The sequence below is a fragment of the Ursus maritimus genome, unplaced genomic scaffold (genome assembly GCF_017311325.1).
Source record: "Ursus maritimus isolate PB19 unplaced genomic scaffold, ASM1731132v1 scaffold_32, whole genome shotgun sequence".
NCBI classification, from domain to species: domain Eukaryota; kingdom Metazoa; phylum Chordata; class Mammalia; order Carnivora; family Ursidae; genus Ursus; species Ursus maritimus.
Genome location: NW_024425786.1, coordinates 19,482,140 through 19,498,584, shown reverse-complemented (window position 1 = coordinate 19,498,584; position 16,445 = coordinate 19,482,140). Strand labels below are relative to the sequence as shown.

General features: G+C 54.7%; 1 protein-coding gene across 1 annotated transcript in view; it reads left to right on the top strand.

Annotated features, from left to right (window-relative positions):
* Positions 1–16,244, top strand: part of CRYBG2 (crystallin beta-gamma domain containing 2) — a 19,955-nt gene extending 3,711 nt beyond the window's left edge. Inside the window, exons 3-21 of the mRNA XM_040619054.1 lie at positions 1–1,185; positions 1,624–1,671; positions 1,754–1,866; positions 2,030–2,159; positions 4,023–4,162; positions 4,980–5,106; positions 5,350–5,385; positions 5,729–5,865; positions 6,027–6,153; positions 6,437–6,576; positions 6,673–6,799; positions 7,032–7,064; positions 7,160–7,272; positions 10,846–10,975; positions 12,236–12,375; positions 12,735–12,858; positions 14,380–14,538; positions 15,798–15,957; positions 16,060–16,244. The exon at positions 1–1,185 is cut by the window's left edge and continues 30 nt beyond it. Of these exons, the coding sequence (XP_040474988.1) occupies positions 1–1,185; positions 1,624–1,671; positions 1,754–1,866; positions 2,030–2,159; positions 4,023–4,162; positions 4,980–5,106; positions 5,350–5,385; positions 5,729–5,865; positions 6,027–6,153; positions 6,437–6,576; positions 6,673–6,799; positions 7,032–7,064; positions 7,160–7,272; positions 10,846–10,975; positions 12,236–12,375; positions 12,735–12,858; positions 14,380–14,538; positions 15,798–15,957; positions 16,060–16,148 (3,258 nt within the window). The 3' untranslated portion in view covers positions 16,149–16,244. The remainder of the gene's footprint in view (positions 1,186–1,623; positions 1,672–1,753; positions 1,867–2,029; positions 2,160–4,022; positions 4,163–4,979; positions 5,107–5,349; positions 5,386–5,728; positions 5,866–6,026; positions 6,154–6,436; positions 6,577–6,672; positions 6,800–7,031; positions 7,065–7,159; positions 7,273–10,845; positions 10,976–12,235; positions 12,376–12,734; positions 12,859–14,379; positions 14,539–15,797; positions 15,958–16,059) is intronic.
* Positions 16,245–16,445: the final 201 nt, after the last annotated feature.

Here is a 16,445-nt window from a genome sequence, read left to right as displayed (position 1 = left end):
TCCCCCACCCAGGAAGAGGTTGTGCAGGGTCCTGGTGTCCATGCTGACCCGTCTCCCACCCAGGAAGAGGTTGTGCAGGGTCCTGGTGCTCCTGCGGACCCATGCCCCAAGCCAACCAAGGTTGTCCAGGCCCCAGAAGGCAGCCCCCGCACCCAAAAAGAGGCTGTCCACAGTACTAACGGCGGCCTTGCTTCTTTTCTCAGCAAGGACGAGGCTGTTGGAGGCCTGACTGCCTCCGCTATCCCGACCCCCCAGAAGGATGAGGTTGTTGAGGGCTCTGAAGTAAGCCCCATCTCCTCTCCCGCCCAAAAGGAGATTGTCCAGGGTCCTGGTGCTCCAGCTGCCCCCTGTTCCACCCAGAAAGGGATTGTCCAGGATGCTGCTGCTCTCCCTGCCCTCTCCTCAGGGGGCAAAGCGTCCCCCAGCCCAGGAGGCCCTCCTGCCCCAGCGCTGATGGGATCAGAGGCCAGCCTGGAGTCCCAGCTTGTCCCTGATGCCGCCGAGGGCGAGACGCTCCCAGAGACATCCAGGGAGGAGGAGGTGGCCCTGGCTGCTGACCTGGAGATTTTCCTGGATACCCTGCGGAGCATGGAGCCCCCCGAGATCCTCCGCACTCACCGGCTGCCGCGAGCCCCCCGCTCCTCCTACCTGGCCATGTATGCTACGCTGCCCGCCATCGAGGAGGACCAGCCCGGACCATGGGTGCTGGGCCCCAGCCCCCGGGCGGCGCCCATGCTAGAAGGGAAAGAGGAGGAGGAAGAGGAGGAGGAAGAACTAGAGAACCCCTACCTAAGCGACGATGAGAAGCTCCAGCGCAGGCAGGAGAAAGCCGGGCCCAGCCCCTCCTGGGACTCTCGCCCTGCAAGGCCCCCCCAGGTCTCTTGTTCTCCTCTGGAGATGATGAAGAAACATGTAGCAGATGCCAAGGGCCCTCACCCAGAGCTGGGGCCAGAGTGGCAAGCAGGGAGCAGGCCCGCTTCCCGTCTTGGAGGCAGCCTTCTCTTCGGTGGTCTGGTGCCCGCCACGCAGGAGGCCCCCACCTCAGAACCCCTGGGCACAAAACTATCTGCTCTGCCACCCCACGTGACACCAGGGCTCAGGAAGGTGCCAGGACAGCTGCCCCTGCTCTGCAGTGAAAGGCCATTGTCAGAGAAGCCTGCTTGTGCCCGGCCCCCGGAGGGGTGGGTGAGTGAGGCCTTGGATGAGCAAGGGAGGGTGCCTGGCCTCACCTGGGGCAGGGTTTGGATGGCAGGAGGACTGTGGCACTGGGAAGAGAGTCTCAAGAAGCCAGAGGCTTGGGTCTGATGTCTAGTTCAGTGTGATCTTATACAAGCTACATCTTTCTGGGCCTCAGTTTCCCTAGTCACACAGCAGAAGCCTTGCACTGTGGAGCCCGAAGGGCTTAGTGGCTCTGATCTCTTGGAAGCTGGGGAGGGGGAGGGATAGGCACCCACCCCCTGGGATGGGGTGATGAGGTCCCTGGAGGTTGGTGACATCCTCTGTGGACCAACTCTTTGGGAGTGGGGCCCATAGGGAGCATGTGGGGACCTTGGAATGACAGATTGTGGGGAGGCAGTAAGGAGGCCACACCGTAAGCCTTTTTATCACCTCCCTGCCTGCCAGAGCCCAGCACTGAAGATCCAGGGCAAGCTGAACAACAGGCCTGGAAAGGTAAGGGGGGAAGGCTGTGGGGGGCAGCAGGAGGCAGGGATCTGGGGACAGGGCCAGAGGATTCTTTCTGTGTCTTCTCCAGATGACCCTCTTCTCAGAGCCTGGCTGCCGAGGCGGGAGCAGGGAGGTCTGGGAAGACACTGCCGACACCTCCGGCTGGGCCCGCGTGGCCTCCGTAAGGGTGGTTCGAGGCTGGTGAGTGCGGACTGCCAGGGTGAGGCGGGGGGCTGCTTGTGGACCTGGGGGATGCCAGGGCAGTGAGATGTGCCAAGACCCACCTGGCAGAAACCCCCTCAGCCACCCTGCTTTGTGGCTACATCCTCTCCCCACCAGTGACCCTGGGTCTCTGTGCCCCCAGCTGGGTGCTCTATGAAGAGCCAGAGTTCCAGGGCCGGAAGCTGGTCGTGCCTGAAGGAGATATGGATTTAGGAGCCTCGGGGACCGCGTGGAGCACCCAAGGCATTGGCTCCCTGCGGCGGGTCGTCCGGGTGAGTGGCTGGGAGTGGGCACCAGATGTTGGCCCGTCTCCCCCAGGCCCCAGGCCCTGAGGACAGGGACAGCCTCAGGTGCCTGGAGTTGGAATGGCCGGGAGAGCTCATGTGGGCGAGGAACCTGAAGGGGGCTTACTATGGACTCACCTATGGATTCCTGACCTCAGAGCCCCAGCTGGGGAAGAAAGTTCCGGGGTGCTCGGCCTGGCTTGGGGAGGCAGGGGGCAGACAGAGGCCAAGCCCCAGCTTGGGAGAGCAGCCTGGGGAAATTTGAGCTGGACTTGGAGAAGGGTTCAGTTAGAGCCACAGAAACGGGTGGGAGGCGCTGTGGGTGCCAGCCCACCCCCCTGGGCCCAGGGTCTCAGGCCCACAGTCAGACCCAGGGCGCTCTGGATGTTTGTTCACTTGCCCACAGATGCTGGTTAATGTCTGCTGTGTGCCAGGCACCGTGCCAAGCAGCAAGCAGGCAGGGGAGACCTGCTCTCTGCCCTGCAGGACTCATGGTCAAGCTAGGGTAGGAGGGTGGACTTGAAGCAGGAAAGCCATCTAATCAGATTAGGGGTTTATAAATGTCCCTCTGGCTGCCAGGAGGAGAAGTCCAGGACTCAGGAAGACCAGGCAGGGCTGTGACTTCGAGGTGAGGGGCACTCTGAATGTGGAGGGAGAGGTCTGTGCTTTGAAAAGGCAGTATTATAGTTCCGTGTCTGCAAAGTAGGAAAAAACAATACTGTTTTTGTAACACAGATTTACAAGCTACCAGAATTAAGCTTGACAAAACCGTCTCGGCCAATAGGGAGACACACAAGAGAAAGCACTGACTCTAAAAGCAGGGCCTATCATACTTTTTTTTTTTTTTTTTAATTCAAGTACGAATAACTCCAAGACAGAGCTGTTGCAATCCTCCCGGTAAGAGGGCGAGAGCTGACGAGTCTTAACCAGGGCAGTGGCCCAGCTATGCAAAGGAGGGAATGGTTTTGAAAGCCTCTCCAGAAACACACAATGTTTGTGGACAATTTATTGTGAGCTTCTCACAATAAAATCATCTTCATGTAGGAGGTAATGAGGTAGAAGAGAAAAAACGAGAGCTTTGAAGTCAGGGGGACCTAGTTTCATTTCATTCATTCAGCATGGATTGGGTGCCTAGTGTGTTCCAGGCATGTGGGAGGTGCTGCTTGCAACAGGGAACAAAAACTACATTGCTCTGTTCCTTGCCCTGCTACATGCAGGCTTTGTGCCCTCGGGCAGGCCGCCTAACTTCGCTGAGCCTCACTTTCCTCGCCTGTGAATGGAGTCAGGACGCCCGTTGGGAGGGCCAGCTGAGAAGGAGTAGGACATGCCCTCACCATGGTGCCTTGCCCTCACAAGATGCTTCATAAGCGTTTGCCGACGGAGCGAGGGAATGAAATGGTCTCAGCGGGAAAGAAACACCCAGAATGCAGAGGATCTGCTGCTCCCTGCGATAAGATGCAGGTAGAAGCCAGTCTGGACTAGGGCAGGAATTGTTCACCAAGGAAGAGTCAAAGTTAGACCTCAGGAAACAGCTGTCCATCCTGTCTGTCTCTGGGTTGGAAATCAGGCCCCCCAGAGGCAAGGCGAAGGGCATGGCACTTGGCAGTCCCTACTGGGAACTTTGGTCACAGGTACCAAAGGTCCAGAGGGCTTTGGTCTCAGGCTTGGCTGGCCCACCTTGCAGAGAACACCGCAGTCACCCTCCTGGCTTCTGTGGAGATGGCCACAAAGGTCTCCCAGAAGCGCCCTGGAGCCCTGGCTGGACAGACTTGGGGAAGCAGGTAGGGGCGGGGTGCTGGGTAGTCTCGGACGGGGGCTGTTTACACTCCCTTTTCCACGTCTCTCCTGCAGGGCTACATGACCCCAGAGATCATCTTGTACTCTGAGGAGGGCCTCAAGGGGGAGCAAGTGAAGCTGACCGACGCCTTGGAGGACTCCCAGGGCCAGGAGAGGCCCCTGCAGGTGGCGTCTGCCACTGTCTCTGCAGGACTGTGAGTGTGGGCAATTCTGGAATCCCTCCATTTAACATTCATTGTGCTGGCTGCCGGGGACACAGAGGGGGATGGACACAACTCCTGCCCTCGAGAAGTGCTTAGTCTACTGGAGGGGACAGGCAAGGAAGAAGGCAGCGGCCATCAGAGTCATGGGATGCAAGAGCACGGAAAAGCACCAAACCAGTCTGAGGTCAGAGAAGCCTTCCTGGAGGAGGAGACATCTCAGCTGGGATGAGTTGGCTGCAGAAGATTCCCAGCATAATGAGATTCTTCGAGGGACTTTCCATGTTTTGTTCACTACTCTCTCCCTGATTCCTGAAGCAGGGGCAGGCACAGGGTAGATGCCCCTAAATATTTGTTAATTGAATGGGGAAGAGTATATCTAGCAGAGGGAACAGCACCCACAAAGGCCCAGAGGTGAGAGATCTAAACCTCGAAAGTTCAGTCTGGCCCAAGAAAGCAGCAGATGGGGAGATGTGAGGCTCAGGAGTCCGGCAGGGGGACAGATCCAGAGTCCTCTGTGCAGCTGGGCTATATTGTGGGGCTAACGGGGAGCTACTGAGGGCCCCTAAGCAGGTATGTGTGCAGGAAAGAACTCTCCAGCTGTGTGAAATTAGAGAGCACCAGCCCAGAGGAAGAGGGAAGGATGGTGGCTACTGCAAGAGATTATGGGGGTCTGAAATATCCTCCAGTGTCGTCTTGATGGGGGCCCCTTCCCCTAAATCATCTTCTCCCCTCTAAACCTTCCCCATCCACCAATCTGTGTCCCTGGGTATCTGGTATACAGCTGCCTCTCTCCCTCCACCCCCTCCAGGTGGCTGCTGTACCCCAAACCCTTCTTTGAAGACACTCCCTGCATCCTAGAGCCTGGAGAGTACCCCACCTCAGAGGCCTGGGGTGCATCAGAGCCCAGCGTGGGCTCCTTGAAGCCCATGAGACTGGTAAGGGGCAACTGGTCACAAGTTACCTTGTCCTGTAGGTTGGAGGGAAGAGGCAGGGCCTGGGGGGCTCCTGCTGAGAATGGGATGGAGGAGAGGGGGAATTAGCTCAAGGGCTGGGGCAGAGGGAAGACAGGGGGTTGGCCTTTTTACGGGTCTCAGGATCAAGTAAATCCTGGGTTACCAGCCCCATCTGTCTTCTTCCTCTACCTCTGGGCCGGTGTCTCAGCTCTGTCCCCTCTGCAGGGCTGCCCAAGCGTGGAGAAGCCAGGGGAGCCCAAGGTAAGGGTCTGGGCTGCAGGGTCCAAGAGGGCCTTTGGGTGGGGTGTGTATATGCATGTGGCTATCATAGCCTGGACCAGAAGACTGGAGAGGAGAGTGCTGGGGAACAGAAGCTGGGTCTGGAAGGGTGGAATCCTATGGGCTCACTGGGAACTGGCTTTTGATGTGTGAGGAGCAGGTCAAAGGTCAGAGAAGACACAGGAGTTACCTAAGAGAATGGAGCTCAGTGAGAAGTGGGAGGACTGAGCTCTGGGCTCACGCTGGGCAGGGCCTCCCAGGGCTGGCTGGGTGTGTTGCAGTCCAGATGTCTCCCCACCAAATTCACACTACCCCTTTCCCCCAGGTTGTGGTTTATGAGTCCACAGGCTTTCAGGGCCAGAGCTGGGAAGTGAGCAGAGACATCTACGACCTTCAGCAGCCAGAGGACAGCCAGAGCCCCCACATGGCCTCTGTGGGGTCCCTGCGAGTTCTTGGGGGCTGGTGAGGACTCAGAACCCTTCCTCCTACTTCATCCTCTCCTCTGGCCTCTACCCTCAGGACTGGGGAATGGCCCCGGGCTGCCTAGGGGTGGGGGCAGCTGTCTTACACATCCATGGGCCTTCCGTGACCAAGTCTGTTTGTCCACCTCCGCCTTCCCCCAGCTGGGTGGGCTACCAGAAGGCAGGCTTCCGGGGCCACCAGTATCTGCTGGAGGAGGGGGAGTATGCTGACTGGTCACACTGGGGAGGCTATGACGAGGCGCTGACTTCCCTGCGAGTCATCCGGACGGTAAGCAAGGGCCATTGGGCCATCCCTCTGCCTGTGGCCCCAGCCAGACGCCCCCTCCCCCAGTACAATCTGTTCAGAGAAGAGTTGGTGCCCTCTTTCCTAGTTCGCCGGAGTACCTGGAAGTGTTCCCTGAGGTCTAGCCTCTTGCCTTCCTGCTGCTCTTTCCCAGGCCACACTGATCGCCTCACTCCAAAGTCCCCTGGTGGGCTGTATCCCCGGGGTCTGGGAACTCCGAGGGTTTCCGTGGGTGGGCAGGAGAGACCTGACTATCCCTGGGACCCAGGACTTTGGGGACCCGGCCGTGGTGCTGTTTGAGGCCATGGACTTCGAGGGGCATGGCGTGGAGGTGAGAGAGGCACTGCCGGACGTGGAGCTGGCGCGACACGGCCCCCACACGCAGGCCATCCACGTGCTCAGCGGCGTGTGAGTGACCCCGGCTCCGGGAGCGGGGCGGGCCAGGAGAGGTTCCAGCCCAGGAGCCGGCTTCGCCCCGCTGACCGCGCCCCGCCCTCCCTGCAGGTGGGTGGCCTATCAGAAGGTGGGCTTCTCCGGGGAGCAGTACGTGCTGGAGAAGGGCGTGTACCGCAACTGCGACGACTGGGGCGCTGGGAACAGCGCCCTCGCCTCGCTGCAGCCGGTCCTGCAGGTGCGCGCCAGCCGCGGGGGGCGGGGCCCTGGGACCCGGGCTTGGAGCCTGGAAGGTGCCCGCCGCTGCGGGGGCGAGACTGGCAGGCGCGGGCTGGGAGCGCGGGGGCGGGGCCTCTGGGAAGGGGCGGAGCTAACACGGGCCTGAGCTACCTGAGAGCTCAGGGTCGGGGAAACTGAGGCTAGCGGCTGGTACCCTCCTTAAGTCTCGAAACTTTGGGCCCTCCCTTCAGGTCGGCGAGCACAATCTGCACTTCGTCTCAAAGGTAAGGAGATGGTGGGGGCCCTGTCTCCTCTTCCCCATTCTCTCTGTCCTCCTCCATCGCCCTGCATTCTCAGCTCTTCCTGTCTCTACCTGCAGATTCAGCTTTTCTCCGGCCCCGATTTCCTGGGCGACCACATCTCCTTCGAGGATGATCAGACCTCCCTGCCCGCCTCCTTCCAGGTCCAGTCTTGCCGTGTCCACGGGGGCAGGTGAGGACGTGGGGGAAGGGAGAAGCGGGGCGCACCTGCCCCGAGCGCTTAACTCAGCTTGGAAATCCAGGCTGGAGGAAGGTCTTTCTTTGAAATGATTTTTCCTTCGGCTTCCTTGAGATTAGCTATTCCGTCCCGAATCATTCAATCTTAAAACAAACGAAGCAAAATAAAGTTTTAATGGAAAACGTAAATCTTGTAGATAGTATAGGATAAAGACCCCCAATCTTGTTTCATCTATCTCGCTGCCTTTTTTTTTTTTTAGTGCAGCATTTAAAATCCCTGACCCAACATAAAATTTTACAGGTAAATACTTAAATATATATCTCTAGTAAGAAAGGACCCTCCCCAACCCACATAACCACAATTTATTATCACATCTAATAAAATTAACAGTAGTTTGTTAATATTACCTAATACCCAGTCCATGTTCAGATTTCTCTTATTGTCTTAAAAAGATGCCTTTGTGAAATTGATTTGTTTTTCTCAGGATCCAAACAAGGTCCACACATTGCTTTTGGTCAATTTGGTCTTTAATTTATAGCAGTTCCCCTCCTCTCTTTTTGTTTTATACCATTTATTTGTTTAAAGAAACCCAATAGGGGTGCCTGGGTGGCCCAGTTGGTTAAGCCACGGACTCTTGGTTTTGGCTCAGGTCACAATCTCAGGGTGGTGAGATCGAGCCCTGGGAGCCCGGTGTCTGGCTCCACACTGGGAGTGGAGACTGCTTGAGATTCTCTCTCTTTCTCTCTCTCTTTTTAAAGATTTTATTTATTTATTCGACAGAGATAGAGACAGCCAGCGAGAGAGGGAACACAAGCAGGGGGAGTGGGAGAGGAAGAAGCAGGCTCATAGCGGAGGAGCCTGATGTGGGGCTCGATCCCTTAATGCCAGGATCACGCCCTGAGCTGAAGGCAGACGCTTAACGACTGTGCCACCCAGGCGCCCCGAGAGATTCTCTCTCTTCCTCTCCTGCACCCCCCACCTTTTCTAAAGGAAAGGAAGGAAGAAAGAGAACCAATAACTTGCCCTCTAAGTTTCCCATCTTCTGAATTTGCCTTTTTGATTCCTTCTGGTGCCTTTTTTTCCCCCTTTGTGTCCCATTTTCCTGTAAACTGGTAGATCTGGAGCCTTGATGAGATTCAGGGTGTTTTGTTCAGTTAGCAAAGAGACTATATAGGTCTTACTATAGGTAGAAGTAAGGTCTTACTTCTTACTACATTACTTCAGGCACGTGCCTGGTTGTCCCACTTTTAATGATATCAAGATCCCTACATTATAAGATTTGCCATTTAAAAAAAAAAAGATTTAACATTTACCTCTCACCTAGCATCCAGTGATGATAATTGCCTAGACTCACTATTTCTTTAGAGGTTACAAAATGATGATTTTAAGATTTTTTGGTATTCCTTCTATGTATGTTAGCTGGGATACTTCTATAAAGAAGAGCTTTCCCATTTCAACTATTTGTTTACCTGAAATAGTTTATACAAAAAAGGCAGTTTGATCTTTTCCCAAGGATCAGTTTCTCTTGGTCAATTTTCAGAATAATTTCTGAATTGGTGCCCTGGCAACCTCCAGAGCTGACTAATGAAATATTTTTGTAAGTATTGTTACGAACTCAGGGATTTATATGTAGTTGAAATGCTTCTGTCCATTGGAGTTACTGTTCTTTTGTGTGCTCTAATCATTCTGTCTTTGGCAAATGGGAGCCCCTTCAAATTGTCTACTTTTGATGCAACTCCAAGAGGTTTTTTACAATTTCCTTGTTTTCCTGGTACAATAAGATGCTCCAGGATCATTTTGTTCATTTTTGCCCTAAACTTGGATTCAGTTATCTGCCAAGGGACTTCGATTTCAATGGTATTTAGATGGAAGCTGGTTGTTTCAAAACTATAATACTAATATCACTAACAGTAAAGAGCAGTAAATACTGTTTGAGGTTTCTCTGTGGTTCTTTTTGTCCTCAGAACATTCACCAACATCCCACTTCGTATGTGCAGTTCAAAATATTGTTGTTGTTTTTTTTTAAAGATTTTATTTATTTATCTGACAGAGATAGAGACAGCCAGCGAGAGGGGGAACGCAAGCAGGGGGAGTGGGAGAGGAAGAAGCAGGCTCATAGTGGAGGAGCCTGCTGTGGGACTCGATCCCATAATGCTGGGATCACGCCCTGAGCCGAAGGCAGATGCTTAACCGCTGTGCCACCCAGGCGCCCCCAAAATATTGTTTTAAAGACATTGGAAGTAATACTTTGTGTGTGAACCTGATCATTTATTTTATTTAATTTAGGTTCATATATTTTATTTAATTTATTAAAATGTTTAGGAATATTTCGCATTTTTACTTGGCTATATTTTAATTACATAAAAAATTTACAGTGTCCCTGTCTTAGCTTGGGCTGGTGTAACAAAATATCATAGGCTGGAAGACTTAAACAACAGGAATTTATTTTCTCATAGTTCTGGAAGCTGGGAAGTCCAAGGTCAAGGTGCAGGCCCATTCGGCTCCCTGGCAAGGGCTTACTTCCTGGCTAGCAAACAGCTCCCTTCTTCCTGTGTCCCCATGTGGTGGACAGAGTGCTCCTGTGTCTTCCTCTTCTTATAGAGACATTATTCCCATCACGAGGCCCACCCTCCTGACCTCATGTGAACTTCCCAAAGGCCATCGTATTTGAGGTTAGGGCTCCAACATATGAATTTTGGGGAGACACCTGCAGTCCAGAGCAGTTCCAAAGCCAAGTCAGTCAGTAGGATCTATCTCTATCCCTGTGATCTTCCCCCTCCCTCCTTCATAGGTAATCTTTTGTTTTTTCAGTGTTTAATTAATTCATCCATTGTTTCTTTTTGAAAATAGAAGCAAAATATACTCTCATATATAAATTTGCATATAACTATAGAAACCAAATATATTTGTTGGCCCCCTTCCCCATTTTCTTACCCAAAAAGACGCGTACGACAACCTGGTGAATACGAAAAACCACTGAATCGTACACTTTAAAGAATGAATTTTATGGTATACAAAGTATACCTCGGTTTTCAAAAGGGAAGGATACTATAAACACTGTTCTGCCCCTTGTTTTTCCTTAACAGTTGGGAGATCACTTTATATCCCTCTAAGAGCTCTTCCTCATTCCTTTTTACTGCTATGTTATTATACTCTACATTCTGAGTTTACTCAGCTGTCCCCTGTGGATGGACATTGGGCTGCTTCTCTGCCTTGGCAAACAGTACTGCACGGAGAGCGTTGTGCACGTGCCATTTCATGTTTTTGAAGGAGGGTTCGAGATTCCGAGAAATGGGATTGCTGAGTGATTGTGCATAGAGTTTTGCTTGATATTGCCAAATACCCCTCCACGGGGGGCAGTATGATTTCATCCCGTCGTTTCTCAAGTCTCGACCTCAGTCTCGTGCTGCGGGGCCTGTTCATCCTTGACCTCCCATGGACTTGGGGGTGGTGGGGGTCACAGTCAAGTCTGCATCCACTCTCATCTCAGAGGGCCTGGCAGGCCAAGCACAGGATGGGACAAGCTCAGATACTTACTCCCATCGCCCCACTCTTCCCCTTCCCCAGCTGGATCCTGTTTGATGAGAAGAACTTTGAGGGTGACCAGCACATTCTCTCCGAGGGCGAGTTCCCCACTCTCACAGCCATGGGCTGCCTAGCCTCCACAGTCCTGGGCTCTCTCCAGAAGGTACCCCTGGTGAGTAACCTTGTCTGGGTCCAGGCAACCCCCTGAGGTAGGGCTGCTGCTGGGGGCGTGCTGGGTACCGAGCCTCTTCTCACTGTTGGCTAGGCGGCTGGAGCTTGAAGCCAGTCTTCGTCAGAACCATCCCAGGTCCCCCTGAGCCCCTGGCTTCAAAGGCAGTTCCACTCACTAGAGATTTATTGAGCGCCCACCGTAACAGGTCCCGGGGACGCAGATATAAGTCAGACATAGCCCTGCGTTCACAGGAACCCTGACCACACTGACATAAAGATGACAATGCAGAGTGGTGGGTCCAGATAGAGGTGGTATGGGGACAGGAGGGACTAGCACTCGGGTGGGCTGCGGGCAGGGGCCAGACTGCGGAGCGGGGCCTCTGTGCAGGAAGGAGTGGGACAGAGAGCTGGCTCTGCTGTGTGGGGAGGACGGATGGGCGGGGGACAAGGCAGTAGGTTTGCTGGTCCAGTAAGCGGGAATGAAGGGTGATGTGCTGGACCAGGGAGGAGATGGAGGGAAGTAAGGAGCAGAGTCTGCAGGACGGGGTGGGCCAGCCGCGGCAGCACAGCCGACAGTGACCGCCGAGCACGTACTTGGCTGCAAGCGGTGTTTAAAAGGCTACCCGTGCGCTAAGGTATTTAATCCTGTGAGGTTTGTTGCTGCCATCATCTCCCTTTTCCAGATGTGCAACTGAGGCACAGAGAGGTCATCAACTTGCCCCAGGCCACAAAGGTGGTAACGGGCAGAGCCGTGTTCTCCAGAGGCAGCCCTGCTGCTGAGTCCGAGCTTTACAACTGCACGCTGGGCTCTGGATGCAGACAGACCTGGGTCTGAAGCCCGGCTTTAGGGACTTGAGCAAGTGGTTTAATCTTCTCCAGACTCAGTTTCCTTTCTGTTAAGCAGGGATGATAATAGTAACAGCTACCTTACAGGGTTGCTGGGAAGTTATAATGCGATCAGATAAAGCACTTAAGACAGAATCTGGCGTGTGGTAAGCTCTGAGCAGGTGAGCACCGCTATAATTACCCACATTATTATCACTATTCTTAGAAGTACCGTTGACTGACACTGGGGAGAGGTTTGAGGGGGCAGTGGGGGACCCGGTCTGACACATGCTGCCAGTGTCCAGGAGTCCGGGGCCCTGTGGGGCAGAGCTCAGGAGGGAAGAGGGCCTGAAATACAGATCTGGGAATTGGAGTATCTGGAATTTGGGGTCGGGGCTCTCTTGGCCTCACCCCTTCTCCATGCCCCCGGCCCCAGCACTTTTCAGAGCCCTCCATTTTTCTGTACGGACTGGAGTGCTTCGAGGGGAAGGAGATGGAGCTGGACAGGGAGGTGCGCAGCCTGCAAGCCGAGGGCTTCAACAACCACGTGCTGTCCGTGCGGATCAGGGGGGGCGTGTGAGTGTGTTGGGGGGGGCTCAAGGGCGGGGCTGCTAGGGAGTGAGGGCTGGATCCCTGGCTTCTTGTCCCTTCCCGTTTCCCTTCCACTCCCCACCCCGAGCCAGGAGGGAGGGAGAGGGGCCATGTGAGGAGGGCTTTGCACCCCAGCCCAGATCCTCCAGGATCCCCCTCTGCCCTGCAAACCCCAAATCCACTTCCCGGCCCCCCCTCCTCCCTCGCGACCCTCACACCGGACAGAGGAGTCTCAGCGCGAGAGAAAAGCAGTGGAGAGTGTTCTGACATCTGTGCTTCCTCTTCCACCTGTCTGTCTGTCTGTCTGTCTTCCTCTCTGCATCCCTGGCACCTGCGGGGCCCAGCTGGGTGCTGTGTGAGCACAGTGACTTCCGGGGCCGCCAGTGGCTGGCGGGCAGCTGCGAGATCACCAACTGGCTGACGTACAGCGGGACGCAGAGGGTGGGTTCCCTCTACCCCATCAAGCAGGTGGGTAGCGCGTCGGGTCGTGTGTGTCCGTGCCAGTCTGGCCGTGTGCTTCCCGTGTTCCCCAAACCCAGCATTTGGGTACTTTGGTCACACCTTTGCCACATCGTCATTCCTCTTGAACCATTATCTACTTGATATTTTCCTCTAAACCAGCTCACTTTTTGTCTTCACTTTATCCTTATCCTGAGGACTTATAGCCATAAAATCATGGTTTTGATGTGTGTTTGTGGTTTTTCTCTCACTGACATTATAATAATTACATTACCATTACATTTTTAATTTATAAATTAAATTATACGTTTTTATACAATACGTTTATCCACTTGGACTAGAAATCACTTCATGTGAGGCCAAGAGTGGTACACAGGCCTCCCCCTGGGGAACACTGGAGCCACACTGAGGTTTCTCTAGGGCTGTGAGCACATGTCTGGACCTGCTTCTCATTTATGTACAAGAGCATGGATGCGGAGGCGTGGCCATGGGGACGCGTGCGCGCGCGCGCATGCGTGCCTGTGCACGCATGCCCACTCAGGGTATTTCTATGGCTGTGATGTCATTTGTATCCACGTGTCTGTGTTCTGGAGGTGACGTGGTTGTGTGGGAGGTGTGGGAGGTGTGTCTATGACTACACGTGCCTGTTTTTCTGACACTGTTGAGACAGCGTGTGTCCTTGTATGAGGGTCTTTGTGTGGCCCCTAGATTCACAGACTCTTAGGACATGCTTGCTAGAAGAAACCTTGGAGGTTATCTCTAAGCCCCACATTTACAGATGGGGAAGTACAGGTCCACAGAAGCGGACAAGGATTTGCTCTACAATCTTGGGCAAGTACTGCACCTCCACGGACCTCTTTAAAGTGGGGATAATGTAGGGGCCGCCCGGCTGGCTCTGTCAGCGGAGCCTGCGACTCTTGATCTCAGGATTGTAAGTTCGAGCCCCAGGTTAGGTGTAGAGATTACTTACAAAAAACCCCAAAAAATAAAATCTTAAAAAAAAAAAATTAAATGGGGATAACACATCTGATGAAGGTGTCTTGAGGACTGAAGAGAAAAGATGTTTGTAAAGCCCTTAGAACAGCCCTTGAGGGGGTAAGCACTCGGCACACGTTAGCTCTAGTTCTGTTGTTAGCGTCACCACGATGCAAGAGCCTGTCTGCGGTGCGGCCACCGGGGGTCTGCCCCACTGTGGTACTTAAGCGCGGGCGCGTGGGCGCATGTCTGGATTCCTACCTGCATCCATCCTGTTAGCAAACACCCGGTGTGGCGTCAGCTGGCAGGGGCCTGTGTGTGCGTGGCTGCGGGTGTCTGTGGCCCTGGAGCTGTGTGGCCAGGGCTACCCCCGGATACACGTGTGTGAGAGAAGAGGTGACTTAGAAGCAGGGCCAAGAAAGGGTTCAGGGCAGGAAGGAGGGCTCGAGGTGGGGGCTGGGGATCCTCGTGGCTTCAGAGCTGAGGGTGTCGGGTGCCCAGCTGGGAGCATCCCTGCCAGGGGACCTCTCACTCTCAGCTCCCCCTGCCCCCCAGCGCCGGGCGTATTTCCGCCTCTGGAATGCCGCACTGAGGGGATTCCTGGCCGTGCCAGACCACGTGGAGGACATGAAGGCGGGCCGTGTGGTGGTCTCCGAGCCCCAAGCGGGAGGCAGCTGCATCTGGTACTACGAGGATGGGCTGCTGAAAAACCAGGTACCGGCTGAGAGGCTGGGACGGGGGATACCAGAGCCCCAGGCCCTGGAAGGCTCCCTGCAAGGGCAAGTCCCAGCCAGGGAGGCGCAGGACCTGCCCTCGGGCCAGGGAGACAGAGAGGCACACACACCTGCCAGGCCCCCTGGGTAGGGGGAGGAGCTGGCACTTTGGGCTCTTCTCTGGGCCTCTGTTCCCCGTGCGCAAAACAAGAGCATTGAACCAGATACTTCTAAGGGAACTTCCAGCTCTGATATCCTGGGACAGAACTTGGATCCTAATAATAATAATAGATTCACTCCACAAACATTCCCCGAGCACCTACTACGTGCTCGGCCCTGTTCTGGGGGCCAGGAATAGAGCAGTGGGAAGCCAGAAATGACTCCCGCCCTTCTGAAGCTGACATCATCGTGGGGAGAGAGAGAAACCATTTAAATGAGTAAAATATCTCAGTACGTTAGGGGACGAGAAGTGCATGAGAGGAAAAATAAATAGAAGGGGAATAGGGAGTATCAGTAGCTCTGACAAGGGGAGCCCTTCTTAAAAAGCTGGCATTTGAGGGAGGCAGCCATGTAGGTGTCTGCAGGAAGCGTGCTCCAGATAGAGGGAACAGCGGTGGAAAAGGCCTTGAGGTGGGAACCTGCCTGGCCACAGGCCTAGCCAGCTCACCCCACCCCACGGGCTGGAGTGAAAGGAGGGAGGGAGGGAGGGAAGGAGCAAGAGAGGAGGTCAGAAAGGTTATGGGGGTGTGGCTCTCTGGAGGCCACTGAAGGAGTTTTGGGTTTTGCTTGAAATGAGAGAGAGGCTCGCTCTGTGGCAGGTGCAGTGATAAGCCCTTTACACAGATGCCTCCTGTGAGCCTCGGAGGGTAGTATGGAGCGGGTCTTACTATACTCTCCATTTTATAGGTGAGGAAACTAGAGCACAGAGAAGTTAAGTAACAGGCTGAAAGTCACACAGGCAGTTAGGGTGTGAGAGCTTGTCCGATGCTCGGTCTTGTACTTTGGGAGTCAGTCGTGCGAGGCTTCCTGGAGGAGCTATTTTTCTAGACCTTTTACGGATTTTCACATTGAATGCTTGCTGCAGCCAGCGCGCGGAGACTCCCATCCCCAGGGAATCCAGCACGCAGAAGGGTTAGGAGATTTGCCCAGGGTCACAGTCCGTGAGAGCCAGGATTCAAAGCTGGGTGTGTGTTTCGGGTGTGGGGTTTGGCGGAGTCCCAGTGGGAAGGAACGGTGCCTGATGACCTCCTGGGGCCTCAGGTGGCCCCGACCATGAGCCTGCAGGTGATCGGGCCCCCCAGCACAGGCTCCAAGGCGGTGCTGTGGGCCGAGAGCCGCCTGCCCCGCCAGACGTGGAGCATTCGTGAGTCGGGCCACATCTGCAACCAGATGTTCGAAGGCCGGATCCTAGATGTGAAGGGTAAGGGGGCCTGTATGCGGGAGAAGGCACCTGAGAGGGCTGCGGCCAGTGGGGTCCTCAGCAATCTCTGACCCTCTCCCCATCTCTTACCCCTTCCCCCAGGCGGCCGGGGCTACGACCGGGACCACGCGGTGCTGTGGGAGCTGGCCAAGGACCGGGAGTCCCAGATCTGGACCGTCCATGTGCTCTGACCGCCCCTGCTCCCCAGCCCTGGAGGCTTTCCCTGGGATGAAATGTTTTTATAGGTGTTTTGTTGTTGTTGTAACATAAGCTGTTTTCTAATATGCCCCCAGGTATCCTCATCTTTGTGCACCTTGATATTGGGGGCTGGGGTGAGGATTTGTTCACCTGCCTTCTTTGCCCTATCTATACTCACCCTGCTTCTTTCCTCCCACCTCTGGTTCTGGGGCTCAGATGTAAGGCCTCCCTCGGCCACCAGAGGGAGCCCTGGGCCCAGACGAACTAGTGAGTGTGGGTTTTTGTTGTTG